General features: G+C 48.0%; 1 protein-coding gene across 3 annotated transcripts in view; it reads right to left on the minus strand.

Annotated features, from left to right (window-relative positions):
* Positions 1-15,614, minus strand: part of LOC146560651 (echinoderm microtubule-associated protein-like 6) — a 68,619-nt gene that overhangs the window by 29,990 nt on the left and 23,015 nt on the right. For 2 of the 3 annotated variants that reach the window (XM_085296061.1, XM_085296060.1), the window contains exons 2-9: positions 12,783-12,942; positions 6,546-6,644; positions 6,233-6,301; positions 3,340-3,525; positions 3,089-3,224; positions 1,302-1,375; positions 938-1,065; positions 458-595 (exon numbers count right to left, since the gene is read on the minus strand). In XM_085296061.1, the coding sequence (XP_085152187.1) occupies positions 458-595; positions 938-1,065; positions 1,302-1,375; positions 3,089-3,224; positions 3,340-3,525; positions 6,233-6,301; positions 6,546-6,644; positions 12,783-12,942 (990 nt within the window). Of the gene's footprint in view, positions 1-457; positions 596-937; positions 1,066-1,301; positions 1,376-3,088; positions 3,225-3,339; positions 3,526-4,861; positions 5,883-6,232; positions 6,302-6,545; positions 6,645-12,782; positions 12,943-15,614 lie in introns of those variants that run through there. The other variant, XM_085296062.1, reaches the window with a different exon arrangement.

Genomic DNA, 15,614 nt, shown 5'->3' on the forward strand with positions numbered 1-15,614 from the left:
AGGAGCGTGAACACGACTAGGATCAGACCGGTGCAGCCGTGCCGGCACATTTAAAATCTTTAAAACAATCAAATCAAGCCTAAAACTGACAGGAAGTCAATGCAGTGACTCCAAAACTGGAGTAATCACATGTTCGTGTCCCAGACTGATGGATGCATGACGCTGAGTGGCCAACGGAGGCAGCACAAACATAACAACCTGTTTTATTCTTTCACAAACATAAAATTAAATTCATGTTTATTCTTTAGGTCTTTAAGACATTTTAACGTATGTAAAGAAAGCAGTAATGGGCCAAAACTAGAGCCTTGGGGGACACCACAGGACAGAGAGAGGAAGAAAACCATCAACACTTTACAGAAACAGCTTTAATTTGTACACAGGCACCAAGACTGGACGCACATAATCTGTCATTCACATAGGAAACCAATTAAGAGCTGTGTGTGTGTGTGTGTGTCACCTGACTCTCAGCACAGTGAAGGATCCGTCCTTCATGCCCAGAGCCAGCTGGGATCCGTCCACGCTGAACGCCACACTGCGCACCGCCTCCTCCATGTTACAGCGAGCGATGAGGGCGTGATCCACCAGACTCCACAACCTGACACACACACACACACACACACACACACACACACACACACACACACACACACACACACACAGAGGTGTAATCAACAAGTTAAATTTATAATCTTTGATATTTTTAAGAAAGGTACAAATGCAACATGATGTCTCCATGAGCTGATTTCAGGTTGTTTCAGGTTCAGATTTGTCAGTTTTTGTTCATAACAGATGAAAACAAAGTGATTTTGTGAGGAAGAGCCAAAGCAGCACTCAGTGTAAGGATCTGTATCACTCTGCTCGCCTCAGCTCTGTGCTTCCATTTTCACACTCAGCCACAGTAGCTTTGCATGATTCACAGTCCAAAGAGAGCACCGACCTGACGGAGCGGTCGTCGCTGCCGGTGACAGCCAGAGGCTTTTTGGGGTGAACGTCGAGCGCCCACAGCTCGCCCTCGCTGTGTCCCTGCATGATGAGCAGCGGCTTGTCCCGGTCCCGCACCATCACCTGCACAGGTACAACAACTCAAGAGCAGGTTTTCACATTTTAAAGCACCACATCACGCACGTTTCAGTGCCGATCTGAGCTGCTAAAACTGCCTGACATTAGAAACTCTTCACAGTTTTGATTAATGAGAACATTTTGTTGCCTGCGTGTCAGCAGGAGGTCTTCACAAAAATAAAACTCTTTGAAACGCGTCGCCGCAGGGAGGGAACAGCGTGAGGTTTCGTCTTCTTCCTCACCTCAAAGATCTCGCTGTCCTGCGTCCCTGCCAGGATCCGGTCGGCTCGCCAGCAGACGCTGCGAATAGACAGACCTGAAGGAGGGAGGAGAGGAAAGGAGAAGGTAAGGTGACACAAAACTGTCAAAACATCAGGAGAAAGACAAAAATAAAACCAGTGGAGAGGAAAAGAAGCAAACAGGAGGATAAAAATGGAAGACGACAGCGCTGCAGAGGAAGCAGGTCCTCGGTCTTGATGAACTCGGTGGTTAAATCCACTAAATAAACGCTGGAGAGGTGGCGGTGCAGCCAGGTGAGGGTGGACGGAGCTCCATGAACCTCTGGACTGCTTCGTTTTTTATTTTCACTTTAAAAGCACCAAAAATGATTCGGTTAGTTTTAGGAAAAGAATCCGGTTCGACTGAAACGCACACCTGCACTACAGCAGAGACACGTGGACACTCACATCATTCATCTCAGTTCAGAACACCCCCAGGAGGAGCGCAGGAGGTGTCTGATCAGAGGGAGATCTGGACTTTGTGAATGTAGTTCAACCTGCTGACTCAGCTCGGCTTCAACCTTCGTGTTTTTTTAAACTTTTGCTGCTAAAACTGCTTTTTTCCACCATCGGAAATGTAATTAGCAGGGCTGCTCAGCAGCTCAGCGCTCGCCAATTAAGAGCATCTGCTGTGGCTGATGGCATCGCTCAGCATGTGATGTTTTCCTGTAATGTTGTTAGAAACTCCAGAGGTTCAGCAGCCAAAACAGGCCGACAGCAGAGGAGTTTGTGAGGCACGTGGGAAATAACTGGGAACGATTATTTTTTCTTCAGCTTCAGACGCAGGAAGAGCGCGGCGCACCGCGGGAGAGGAGAAGGAAGCAGAAACAAAGCGACTTCCTGTCCACGTACAGAGCAGCGAGAGGCGAAGAGGACGGGCTCGTCGTCTCATCGGGCGTGGAACTCCAACATTTTTAGGCGCCGATATATTAGCAGCCTTTCAGACTAATCCACCATGAGATGGCAGGTTTGTATCTGTTGGGTCACGTCGGTCAATGTCAGAACTCGGACGGATTCAAACCGTTGAGCGTTATAAGAAACAAGGAGAATCATGCAAAGCTGTCCTAGAGCAGGATGCTCCCACATTTCCTGTCCACAGATGTCACAGCGACTGGTTTCAGGATGTTTTTGAGGAGATGAACTTTGACGGTTAATCAGAAGCTCCATCGTGTCTGCAGCAGAGATGTGTTAAAGAGGAGAACTCGTTTCAAACTGACAAAACTTTTGCCTCCTTCCTTTCATCTTTTCTTCCTTTTTAACTTCTTCCTCAAAATCTTCAGAGAGGAGATTTTAAAAGGAGGCGGTGGGATTAATGGCTCGCCCTCGAGCTGCTCCTGAAGGAAGAGCGTACGTCTGCACCTCCTGCTGGGCAGCAACATTTCAGAGGAGGGGGAGGCGAGGGGTTCAAACAGCCACCACCTCTGGATTTGAGCTGAATCAGGTCAAATAAAGATGAGAAACCTCCTCAAAGAAAATCAGGTCATTTTAAAACCTTCAGCTGACAAAGAACCGTCGGGATGTAAGGACCGTTCCTCCTCATTGTTTAGAATAGAGATAAACCCGCCCCTCCCTCCCACCTGAGCCCCTCCCTCCCACCTGAGCCCCTCTCCGTACCTTAACTTTGCAGCCTCAAACGAACCTTTTCTGTTAAATCGTGTTAGAAGCTGAGACCTCGTCCCTGTGTGCACCTGTGTGATGCAACACTGTCACCTTTGCTGCTGTAATGACCTGCGGTGACCCCGTGACCGTACCTTTGTATCCCTGCTCGGCCTCTCGCAGGTCGATCTTAGTGATGGGTTTGAAGTCGACGTCCCACAGTCGGATGCAGCCGTCTCTGCCGCCCGTGGCGAAGCCCTCCTCGCAGGAATACATGCTGAAGATACCGGCCTGAGAACACACACGCATCCACACAATGAAGCAACGATGGACCCACGTCAGCCAGACGTGCAGACGAGTGTCACGCTGGCCTTCTGCTGCGACGGGAAGCAGAGGTGAGACTCACGCTGTGGGCGGACTGGACCGTTCGGATCAGGTTGAGTCCCTTCCAGACGTAAATGTCTCCGTTAAGCGCCCCGGAGTACGTGATGTCATCTTTAGCCGAGGCCACACACAAGATGGTCTGCAGGTCGCCCGTCTTCCCGAAAATCCCCCGCTTTGGTGTGAGAGCGTTACCGCACAGGGACCAGAACTGCGAACACAAACGGAGGCGGTCAGGAAGGAGACGGGGAGACACCTTCTTACTGTTCGAGGCCAGATCTGCGTCCTAGACGCAGATTAACGATGGACTTAGTTTCAAAAGCACATGTAAAGAGTGAGGGGAGGGGCTAACTGAAAGACCAACGGGCACCAGAAGTGTCAATCACACAGTAGCCCCGCCCTAAAACAAGCCCTCCCTTTTCCTTCTTTCTGACTCTAATTTATGAAGCACAGCATGTTTTACTGTGTCAGCACAAGATGTCCCAACAAATTCAGCTCAGACCACCACAGTGAGCATGTGAAAGGTTAAAGTTATGCTATGAAAATCTGCCGCCCTCCCTGTCTGCATAAGAACCAATGATCACCTTGACAACGGCTACATCGCAGTTCCCTCTGCAGAGTTTAAAACTAAACACACCTGAGCTTACTTCTTCACAAACACAGAAGCAAACATGGACCACGACCTGAAACACAAGCCTAAAAAGAAAAACAGGGCTGAGGACGCTAAAGCCAGTCATGAAGTGGCCACCATTCATGGAATCTACAGGCCAGAGGCGTTGGAAAAGCTACGTGAAGATGTGATGAGCATCATTGAACATTTCATGGAGGATGGCTTTCCGGTTTTAGACCGCTTCATGGAAGAGTTTCTGGAGAGCGATGGAGACACGACAGAAAGTGACGGAGATGCGAGAGAAAGTGACGGAGACCCGAGAGAAAGTGACGGAGATGCGAGAGAAAGTGACGGAGATGCGAGAGAAAGTGACGGAGACGCGAGAGAAAGTGACGGAGATGCGAGAGAAAGTGACGGAGATGCGAGAGAAAGTGACGGAGATGCGAGAGAAAGTGACGGAGATGCGAGAGAAAGTGACGGAGACGCGAGAGAAAGTGACGGAGATGCGAGAGAAAGTGACGGAGACGCGAGAGAAAGGGGTCTGCGGAGGGAACAAGGAACCCAAACAGAGAGTGCCGAGGACGCACCTGCGAGAGGGTTACCGCGCATACCACTGAGGAGAACACTGAGAGCACTGGGAAGGAGGCTCCAGCAGGCTGGGGAAGAGTGATCTCCACCAACTCACCGAGCACGCTTTGGTCGTGTTTGTGTTCAAAACAGCAAATAAAAAAGAAAAAACAATCTAAATTGTCCTGGATTTGTCTTGTATTTAAATCCACAGCAGTGAACCATGTAAAGGTGCTTTTTGATATCTGGACTGGACTCTGATTGGATGAGAGAAGCTGAGCTGGGAGTTGTCTCCAGCTTTTATATCTGCTTCCTTCTCGGCTCGTTAGAGATATTTAATGACGGGCGTTCAGAGGAACTATTTTATTACCTCGAGTGAAACTAAGCGGCTACATGAAGGTGGAGAAGGTCAATGTGCTGACCAGTCATATTTCTGGGTAGGAGGAATACGTTACAGATTAACGATGGACTTAGTTTCAAAAGCACATGTAAAGAGTGAGGGGAGGGGCTAACTGAAAGACCAACGGGCACCAGAAGTGTCAATCACACAGTAGCCCCGCCCTAAAACAAGCCCTCCCTTTTCCTTCTTTCTGACTCTAATTTATGAAGCACAGCATGTTTTACTGTGTCAGCACAAGATGTCCCAACAAATTCAGCTCAGACCACCACAGTGAGCATGTGAAAGGTTAAAGTTATGCTATGAAAATCTGCCGCCCTCCCTGTCTGCATAAGAACCAATGATCACCTTGACAACGGCTACATCGCAGTTCCCTCTGCAGAGTTTAAAACTAAACACACCTGAGCTTACTTCTTCACAAACACAGAAGCAAACATGGACCACGACCTGAAACACAAGCCTAAAAAGAAAAACGGGGCTAAGGACGCTAAAGCCAGTCATGAAGTGGCCACCATTCATGGAATCTACAGGCCAGAGGCGTTGGAAAAGCTACGTGAAGATGTGATGAGCATCATTGAACATTTCATGGAGGATGGCTTTCCGGTTTTAGACCGCTTCATGGAAGAGTTTCTGGAGAGCGATGGAGACACGACAGAAAGTGACGGAGATGCGAGAGAAAGTGACGGAGACGCGAGAGAAAGTGACGGAGATGCGAGAGAAAGTGACGGAGATGCGAGAGAAAGTGACGGAGACGCGAGAGAAAGTGACGGAGATGCGAGAGAAAGTGACGGAGACGCGAGAGAAAGTGGTCTGCGGAGGGAACAAGGAACCCAAACAGAGAGTGCCGAGGACGCACCTGCGAGAGGGTTACCGCGCATACCACTGAGGAGAACACTGAGAGCACTGGGAAGGAGGCTCCAGCAGGCTGGGGAAGAGTGATCTCCACCAACTCACCGAGCACGCTTTGGTCGTGTTTGTGTTCAAAACAGCAAATAAAAAAGAAAAAACAATCTAAATTGTCCTAGATTTGTCTTGTATTTAAATCCACAGCAGTGAACCATGTAAAGGTGCTTTTTGATATCTGGACTGGACTCTGATTGGATGAGAGAAGCTGAGCTGGGAGTTGTCTCCAGCTTTTATATCTGCTTCCTTCTCGGCTCGTTAGAGATATTTAATGACGGGCGTTCAGAGGAACTATTTTATTACCTCGAGTGAAACTAAGCGGCTACATGAAGGTGGAGAAGGTCAATGTGCTGACCAGTCATATTTCTGGGTAGGAGGAATACGTTACATTTTACTTCCACATTTCTGGAGACGAGCACAAAACGACGATTTCTGCGTTACCTTGATGTGCTTCACGCCGCAGCTCACCAGGCGGCTTTGCTGAAACGGATCCCAGCAGATGTCAAAGATCTGGAGAACAGAAGAAACGTCCGTTATCGGGTTTATGTGAAAACGCGTGCATGCACAGTGGAAGTACGATGAGAAGGAAACACTTTCAAACTCTGTAAAAGATTTTTTATTGAGATCTGATTGGTGTGTGGTGCTTCACGCTGATTTTCTGTCCCGCTCAGACGGCACCGCCCAGAGGCTTTGCCAGACGGCGGCAAGCAGCGAGGCTTAACTGCAGAGGAAGCTGATTGGTGCACGCTCTCACCCTGTCCGAGTGTCCCGTGGCCGTGGCCAGGATCTTCCCTCTCTTCCACTCCCAGATACACACCGTGTTCTTGGCGTCCAGGCCGACCGAGGCCAGCCGCTGCGGAGGAGAGACGAGGACGGTTACGCATCCAAAATGTCTACAAACAATTTAAAAAAGAGGCTGAACGTGCAGAAATCTGACAGCTCATCTGCTTCATACGTGCAAAAGCTTAATCCAAGCTGACAGAGGGCGGGGCTCCCTGCTCGATTAGCCTGACGCTCATGTGACGTGTTTGTAAGTGTAAATATAGCAACTCTGCAACATTTCAGATGAACTCAAGTTTATTTCTAACGACCAAACCTTTAAAGCGTTTTCAAAGGTTTGCTTGGAAAGGCTGAGGTCAAACTGCAGGAATGTCTTAAAGGCATAAAGACCTGGATGGCCGCTAACTTTCTGCTTCTTAATTCAGATAAAACTGAGGTTATTGTACTCGGCCCTGAAAATCTTAGAAATATGGTATCTAAGCAGATTCTTACTCTGGATGGCATTACCTTGGCCTCCAGTAACACTGTGAGGAACCTTGGAGTCATGTTTGACCAGGACATGTCCTTCAACGCACATATTAAACAAATATATCAGACTGCTTTCTTCCATTTGTGCAACATCTCTAAAATTAGAAATATCCTGTCTCAGAGTGACGCTGAAAAACTAGTTCATGCATTTATTACTTCCAGGCTGGACGACTGTAATTCATTATTATCAGGAAGTCCTAAAAACTCCCTGAAAAGCCTTCAGCTGATCCAAAATGCTGCAGCAAGAGTCCTGACAGGGACTAGAAAGAGAGAGCAGATTTCTCCTGTTTTGGCTTCCTGTTAAATCCAGAATTCAAAATCCTGCTCCTCACATACAAGGTCTTAAATAATCAGGCCCCATCTTATCTTAATGACCTTGTAGTACCATATCAGCCTATTAGAGCACTTAGCTCTCGCTCTGCAGGCCTACTTGTTGTTCCTAGAGTATTTAAAAGTAGAATGGGAGGCAGAGCCTTCACTTTTCAGGCCCCTCTTCTGTGGAACCAGCTTCCAGTTTGGATTCAGGAGACAGACACTATCTCTACTTTCAAGATTAGGCTTCAAACTTTCCTTTTTGCTAAAGCATATAGTTAGGGCTGGACCAGGTGACCCTGAATCCTCCCTTAGTTATGCTGCAATAGACGTAGGCTGCCGGGGATTCCCATGATGCATTGAGTTTTTCCTTTCCAGTCACCTTCCTCACTCACTATGTATTAACAGACCTCTCTGCACTGAATCATATCTGTTATTAATCTCTGGTTCTCTTCCACAGCATGTCTTTATCCTGTCTTCCTTCTCTCACCCCAACCAATCACAGCAGATGGCCCCGCCCCTCCCTGAGCCTGGTTCTGCCGGAGGTTTCTTCCTGTTAAAAGGGAGTTTTTCCTTCCCACTGTCGCCAAAGTGCTGCTCACAGGGGGTCATATGATTGTTGGGGTTTCCTCTGTATCTATGAAGCGCCTTGAGGCGACTTTTGTTGTGATTTGGCGCTATATGAATAAAATTGAATTGAATTGAATTGAAAGGTTAACGGGAAGAATACCTGAAAGGAGCGTCGAGCTGCTGCGCAAACAGACGTCTGCGCTCCTTCAGTGATCAAAGACTCAGCAGATCATAAAGGATTCAGCTTCACAGCAGTCCTCAATAAATCAGCCACAGCCTGCACACTTGATTTATTATTAAGCTGGAGTTATGATTATTTTATTGATTGTGTGTTTATTTTGATTTAGCCTGAGATGTTCAGTCATCCAAAGTCAGTGCCAGGGGCAGAAACTGCTGGCTCAGCATTCACAGAGTCGCCTCACAGCTCAGCAGCAGCGACAGCGTTTTCATTAATATCACTCACGTCCACAGAAACCAGAACCAGTGCAGCTTATTGGCAGTTTCATCACCGTCTGACCTCAACGACACCTTCAGATCTGGTTTTCCAGCAAACGTTTGATGTGTTTTCAGCATCAGACCTTCCAGAGTCGTCCTGCTGTGACGCTCACAAAGACTTCAGCTTTTCCAGGCTCCACGGTTAGAATCACAAATCAAAACCAAAGTAAAAAACAGGTTTTTAGTGTCTTCACTGAGTCCGTCAGGAGCTGACAGCAAGGACCAGGCCAGGTCACTGCTAACACTTATTAACAGGACTAAGAGCAGAATTCCTAATTAACCGCTTAAGCCCCAACGCCCCTGATACGGGGGCAAAAGGTCAGGTAGGTTTGGGGCTTAAGAGGTTAATGGAATTTCATTTTATTTAACTTACAGTGTTTTCCTGTAAATACACGAGAATCAGGAGGAAATAATCCCGCCGTCAGGAATTAGAAGTCGTTTGAATTTAAAGGTGATTTTGCAGAAGAAGATTGTCTCATCGTACATCGTAAACACTCGTCAGCCACATCGTGGCGTGCACGAGTCCTTATCTTATAATAAATATGTTGACGTGCACGATGGGTGCTGTATTATTCAGCCGACCTTTACCGCTCTCTCTTTTAATGCTCGACCCAAATCAAATGATTAGTTCTTCTTTCACAATCGCTTTGAAAGGAACGCCTCACTTCCTGTAAAACACCTGGAAGTTAAAGTTAGGCCCCCCCACAGTGTGGCTCCGCCCTGCAGACAACACTGCTTTCATTTCTATATGTTTAAATTCCAAAGATGACGAACCGTCTTCAGACTGAAGGACGTTTGGATGGAAATCTCATCATTAGTGAAGCGATGTTGGGCCGTCGACAGATAACGATGGCGGGTGGCTACGGAGCTGTGGAGCACAGGAGAGCTGGAGGATGATGGTTAAGGTGTTTTCATGTTGACGCTCCCTAACGCACAGAAACGCCACCAAACGGCAGAAAGAGGACAGCGAGAGCACGTCTGAGATGGTTGATGAAGATGGTCCTCAGCTCCGGGTCCACGCCCACCTTCAGGTATTCGGGTATTTTGTAAGCTGAGCTGCACGTGAACAGAGCTGATAAACCCGTCAGCACCATCATCATGTACTCTGTGAGTGAAGGCGGGTCTGACTCTAAGCTGCTGTTATTTATGATTTCGCTCTTTACAGCTCTATTGATTTTCTTATTTCAGCATCAGTTGCTGAGAAACAGTTTATTTACCGCGCACGCCGCCCACTCACACCCAGGGTTATTTCATATGTTGGTTTGTGACGCGTTTCATTTTCCCAGCCGCAGGCTGACACGACGGGAGGGACCTGCAGGGACTGGGGGAAGCATTCGTTAGAAGTTATTCTAACGTGTTGACACGACACCGAGTTTGGCGTCTGTGGCGCTGCCGTCAGACGCGGCGCTGCCGTCAGACGCGGCGCTGCCGGTAAACTCAGAGCGACTCCACCAGGTTTGTTTGCTAAATGAGTCACGGTGGAGTCAGCGGGAGGGAAAAGGAGGCGTATAAAAGCAACTCCAGCACTCCAGGTGGCTGAGAGGGAACTATTTGCTCAGGCTGCACACACACACACACACACACACACACACACACACAGATGAGTGAAATCAAACATGCAGAGAGATGTGCGTGCACATCCCGTACTACATTTAGGTCAGGAGCAGAACGAGACAGTCAATGGCAGAACAAATGGAGCGTCTGCTTCCTGGATTACAGCTCCTGGGAATCTGATCGGACTAAAAAAAGTCCGGGAAGCACGAGGACACGAACGTCACTACACGTACGAGTCTACATGTGATCGCAGAAAGCAACCAATGCTTCAGGAGCAACGCGCTTTAATATTCACATTTACAAAAGCCAGAAATCTGAACCTGGACTTGATCTTGACCCATTTTCAGGTTTCAGAGTCAGCTGATGTCCTTCAGCAGCTTTGCATGATTCACAGTTCAAAGTAATCCTTCTTTATCTCATGAGCCTCAGTGCAGCAGTTGTAACTCCTCCCCTCTCTAAGACAATGTTCTTCTGATTGGCTGTGAACATCCAGCACTGGAGCAGGAGATATGCGACTGCAATGAGTGAAAGGCATCTTTATTAAAACTGCACATGTCACGGAGACGAGAGGAAAAACCCACCGGTGTTTAGAGAGCTCATCTTCCACAGTATAAGGAATAATAACGCTGTTTTAATAAAAGCATCACACTGAGGACGGCACTGATCAGCCACGCCTTAAAGCAGACCATCTCCTGCTACTGTTGCTCTTCCTGTTGACCAAAGCACGTCATGAATCGAGCTTGTGCACCGAGGTGTTAATCACAATGTCTGCTAAAGGCTACACGTGCCTCAATATTCAGACTGCAAACGTACAATCAGCCACAGGATGGACGGCTGTTCATATTCTGATCTACTACAACATTAACTGCTGGTTATGACAGAAACACGTCACAGAACGAGCGCTCGACGTTTCTCCGACCCGACGCGCCCGAGAAGACGATCTTTAATCAGCCGTCGGTCAAATTTGAATCAGGTTTTGATTTTCAGGAGCTCCTTTAAAATACTGACAAAGTCATCGGTAACGAGGTTGATTGTTTCTCAGTGTGTTGAAACCAGCCGTGACTTGGGGCTGACCTTTAACCCTGTCCCGCTCTCTGGTCCTGCCTCACTCAAACCGGAGGATAATTTCCTAAATTAATATGATGTTGACTTGAAAAGACTCGAAAGCAGCGACTGAGACCATAAACTGATCAGGAGAGCGCTCACTGAAGCCAGCCGCCCCCTGCTGGCCATTACAGAGGATGTCCATCTGATAATAAGCTCTGCTCTGTTCTCAGAAAGGGTTTGAGGAGCACGATGAAGAGTTCGAGGAAGCTTTCCAATTGGACTTCCCAGAAATCCAACCAGGCAGGTGGGATGTGCAGGAAAAACAAGTCCCGTCCACAGAGGCGTCACGTCGCAGCTGCTACCATCGTCGGTGTGCGATACTACGGAGCACCTGCAGATGTTTGTGGAGTCCTCAGAGGTGTTTCAGCAGCACGATGGGGTCGCACACAAAGCATTAATAACTGTGCTGATTGACACAGAGAGGAGCCCTGTGAGGACACAAGGGTCTGACACAAACTTTAGCGCGATGTCTGCGTTCTTCTTCCAAAGAATCAAAGTGCATCGTGCCAGAGTCTGAAGACCAGGCGTGCTCGCCTCTGACAGAGCGACCTGCGGTAAATCGATGCAGCTGTAGAGAAAATGATGTGAGGTTGATGCTGTGTGTGAGTTTAGGACAGGTGGGTTGCACCGCACTCATTTTCCACCTTTGACTGTAAGTTACTGAACCAAAGTGATGGATGATGTCATTACTTTTATCATCATCCTCTCAGCTCACTCTGCCCTTTTCCTGCCCCTCCTTCCTCTCACCGAGTCATTCTTCTATGACCTTTGGGTTGATGCAGGACACACACACACACACACACACACAGATTGATTATTGGGCTTTGACTGACCCCGATAAACTTCATAATGCTTCATTATCTCTGCAGAAAAATTTACTGCCCACAGCCCTGATGGACGACTAAATCTTTGTCACGTTTCTAAAGCGGAAATTTCAAAACTCATCTGACAAAAGCCGCCAGGACACATTCAGCCTCAGAGGTCTGCTTATCGTCACATCAAGCATCATGAGGGCCCCACGGGCAGAGTCATAATCTGGGTCCCAGTAAACCCAAAAAACAGGCCTCAAGTCCTGTTACTAAGCAATAATATCAGTCGACAGCACCGATGACGGCGTTTATGTGGACCACAGATTCCCACTGGGCCACACGGGCTTATTTACTCAAAACCACAGACGGTATCAAAGATGTCACGAAGCCTGAGAGTGCAGCGAGCGCGGGCTGGATGGTCCTTATTTCTAATGTTTTACTCAGTGTGACGCAAAGTGTCGCACTTCTAAAGGAGCAGAAATCTTGTTGCTGTCGCCCCCTGGTGCTCATTAAGAATAATGCAGGACTTTCATCGTTCATGCTTTTTATGCTGGATGTGTTTGTGTTCAGCATAAATGTCAAATCTTTGTCAAAATCCTTCACATAGAAATGATCCCACCAGCTGCAGGGTCTCAGTGTTGAAGATTACATTACACTGCATGCTGTAGATTTAAGGTGGATTATTAATTATTAATGCAGCTCATTCATTCACATGAAAACTAAAGAGTTTCCAGAAAATTTACATTTGATTCCAGCCTTATCTTTAAAAATCATAGTCTTAGACTGTGTGTGTGTGTGTGTGTGTGTGTGTGTGTGTGTGTGTGTGTGCGCGTCACCTGTCCATCAGCGCTGAATGCGAGGCAGGCGATGCCGTGTGTGTGTCCGTCACGCAGCAGTGACACGGTCTGGGCGGTGAAGGTGTCCCACACACACACATACGGATCCTTGCCCACCTGACCCGTCGCCACCAGGGAGCGCTCCGGGTGCAGCGCCAGGCTGAAGGGAGGAAAGAGGCGGAGACGTTAGAAAGACAAAGGACGGAGGGGAGGAGACAGGTAATAACACAGACGACCAATCAGAGAACATATGGCTATAAGGTATACGCAGGAGTAAAGGAGCACTCAAAACTTTACTCAGGCAAACAAAGAGCTGCTTTAAAACTACAACACACGCACGAACATCACAGCAGTGACTGTGGCAGCGTTTTTACATCATTTTAAAGATTTAATGTTGGAACCGATTCGTCACTCGCAGCTTTACGTGATGGATTTGGTGTCACACAGTGGTAGAAGTGATGAATCATCATAAACATGTAGAAATAAACTTTTTAATGAATGTTAGAGTGAAATGTTAAATGCTGTCGTTGTGCTTAAATCTGTAAACCTTGTTTTAACCTGTATGTTTAGAGATTTTTCTGTTCCCCACATCGAGGGTAACAGCACACTGCATGTAAGCTTCTGGTCCTTATTTAGGGAGGATGTTTTACTTCCTGCCCTTTATGGCCTCACCTGTGCTTCTGTGTGGTGAGACTGTTAAAAAGGGGTTGAGTCATATGCAGGGTGAGGGGAGGTGACCCTTTGCGATCAGCAGGAAGTCACACAAAAACACCCACATGCACACACACACACTGCTGCTCTGAGGATCTGACCAGGCTCCCCTTGCTAGCAAGTTGAGCTGTTTGTCTTTCTTTCTTCACGGGTGATGAGTCTTTGAACCAGCGAGGCCTGCGAGGCGCAGACCCAACAATGATTTCGACATCTTCCAACAGCGTTGCCTTCGACGGCTGCTCAAGATCACATATCGGGATCGCGTTACTAACGAGGAAGCCGCTCCACGTCCAAGTCACCAAGTGCCGTTTCAGATTCGCCGCTCACATCCTTCGGCTACCGGACCCGAGACCCACCCGTGTCGCGGTTCTGTGGAACCCGAGGAATGGAAAGAGACGGCGAGGAAGACCCAAAATAACTTGGAGGAGTACGTTCCTTGAAGATTCACGCTCGGCCAAGCTGTCATGGGATGAAGCAGCAACTGCCGCGATGGACCGAGTTCGATGGCGTTCTCTTGTCGCCCGATGCGCCGATCGGCGCGGGAGGATCGTTCTTCGTCTCCCGTTCAGAGGGTCAATGTTCTCCTTTGCAGACAGCGCTATAAATACACCTGCTGCTTTAATGGCATCATTATCAGCACACACACACACACACACACACACACACACACAGTCTCATGCTCTGTTATTGTTGTAAAGGTCGTGTTTCGTGACCTTCGCCGAGTCTCCTCACTGTGACCTCACAGACACCAGTTTATTTTCTGTCTCCTGTTTGAGAGGACGGACAAAACTGTCCGTCCTCTCAGATCCGGTGTGTGACACTCATGGATCCATTTTGCTGCTGCTGTCAGCCAATCAGCACAGTGAGGCGGGCTGGGCAGTTTTAGCCTGCTGGGATGGAGACGGCACGCGATCCCACAGGAGCTGGAAAACATGGCTGGATAAATGTGGGAACACCGTCCTTATCCTGCTGTCAGTAAGAGGAAAACTGGATTTCTGAGGGGAGGCTTGTTTCAGTCTGATAAAAAGAAGGCTTATTTTGAACTGTGATGGTAAGATAGAGCTGAACATGAGGACAATATTTGTAAAAGTTGAACATTTAATTGTTGACGCTCCTTTTTACCCAGCCTCAGCTCCCGGGGTCGATGGGTCAAAATAAACTGCTCCCATTTCTGGTGCGTTTACATTTTTATGAAATCAGGATGTTATTGTGTCTCCGTGTGCTGGTTCAGAGGATAAACATGAGCATCTGGAGGAACAGCAATAATAATAATAGTACGAACAGATTTACTCACAGGGGCTGATGTTCAACCAGCACGCTCACTGCACTGTGGTACCTGTAGCTTAACCTGAGACCTGTGTGTGTGTGAGTCTGTGTGTGTAGTTCGGAAAGGTCAGTGCATGCAGAGGTGTGTGGCACACGGAGCAGCCGTGTATGAAATAATAGAAGCAGAAAAAGAACAGGTGTGTCGGCCACGAAGCTCCATTGATCTCAGAGATGGTATCTCTCTCCACACACACACACACGCACACACACACACACACACACACACACACACACGCACGCACGCACACACACACACGCTCAGACGTTCCTTCTCAACCTGCCAGCCAATGAGCCTGCAAGCTGCCGCGGTTGCTATAACAACCGTATTGCCAAGGGCAGGGAAGCTGAGGTCTGAGCATGACAACTGTGGAGCCAAGGTCACACACACACACACACACACACACACACCTGAACACCCGTCTCTACTGGATGATACCCGACAACTTCCAGACGTCTTCTTCTTTGGTTTTTTGTCGTATTTATACTCTACTCTTTATCTCACTGACATTTGATAAAACCGAGCGTGTGTGTGTGTGTGTGTGTACAGCTACAGAGTTTATACTGGTAAATGGTCAAATGGCCTGCATTTGTATAGCGCTTTTCTAGTCCTTAAGGACCCCAAAGCGCTTTACACTACATTCAGTCATTCACCCATTCACACACACATTCACACACTGGCGATAGCAAGCTACATTGTAGCCACAGCTGCCCTGGGGCGCACTGACAGAGGCGAGTAGAATTCATTTCTACTCAGTAGAAATGAATTCTCTCTCACATCCTTTCACACCCATGAGT

The sequence above is a fragment of the Mchenga conophoros genome, linkage group LG13 (assembly GCF_057382185.1).
Source record: "Mchenga conophoros isolate Kocher_MC1m ecotype Shallow Benthic linkage group LG13, M_conophoros_male_GT1.1, whole genome shotgun sequence".
Classification (NCBI taxonomy): Eukaryota; Metazoa; Chordata; class Actinopteri; order Cichliformes; family Cichlidae; genus Mchenga; species Mchenga conophoros.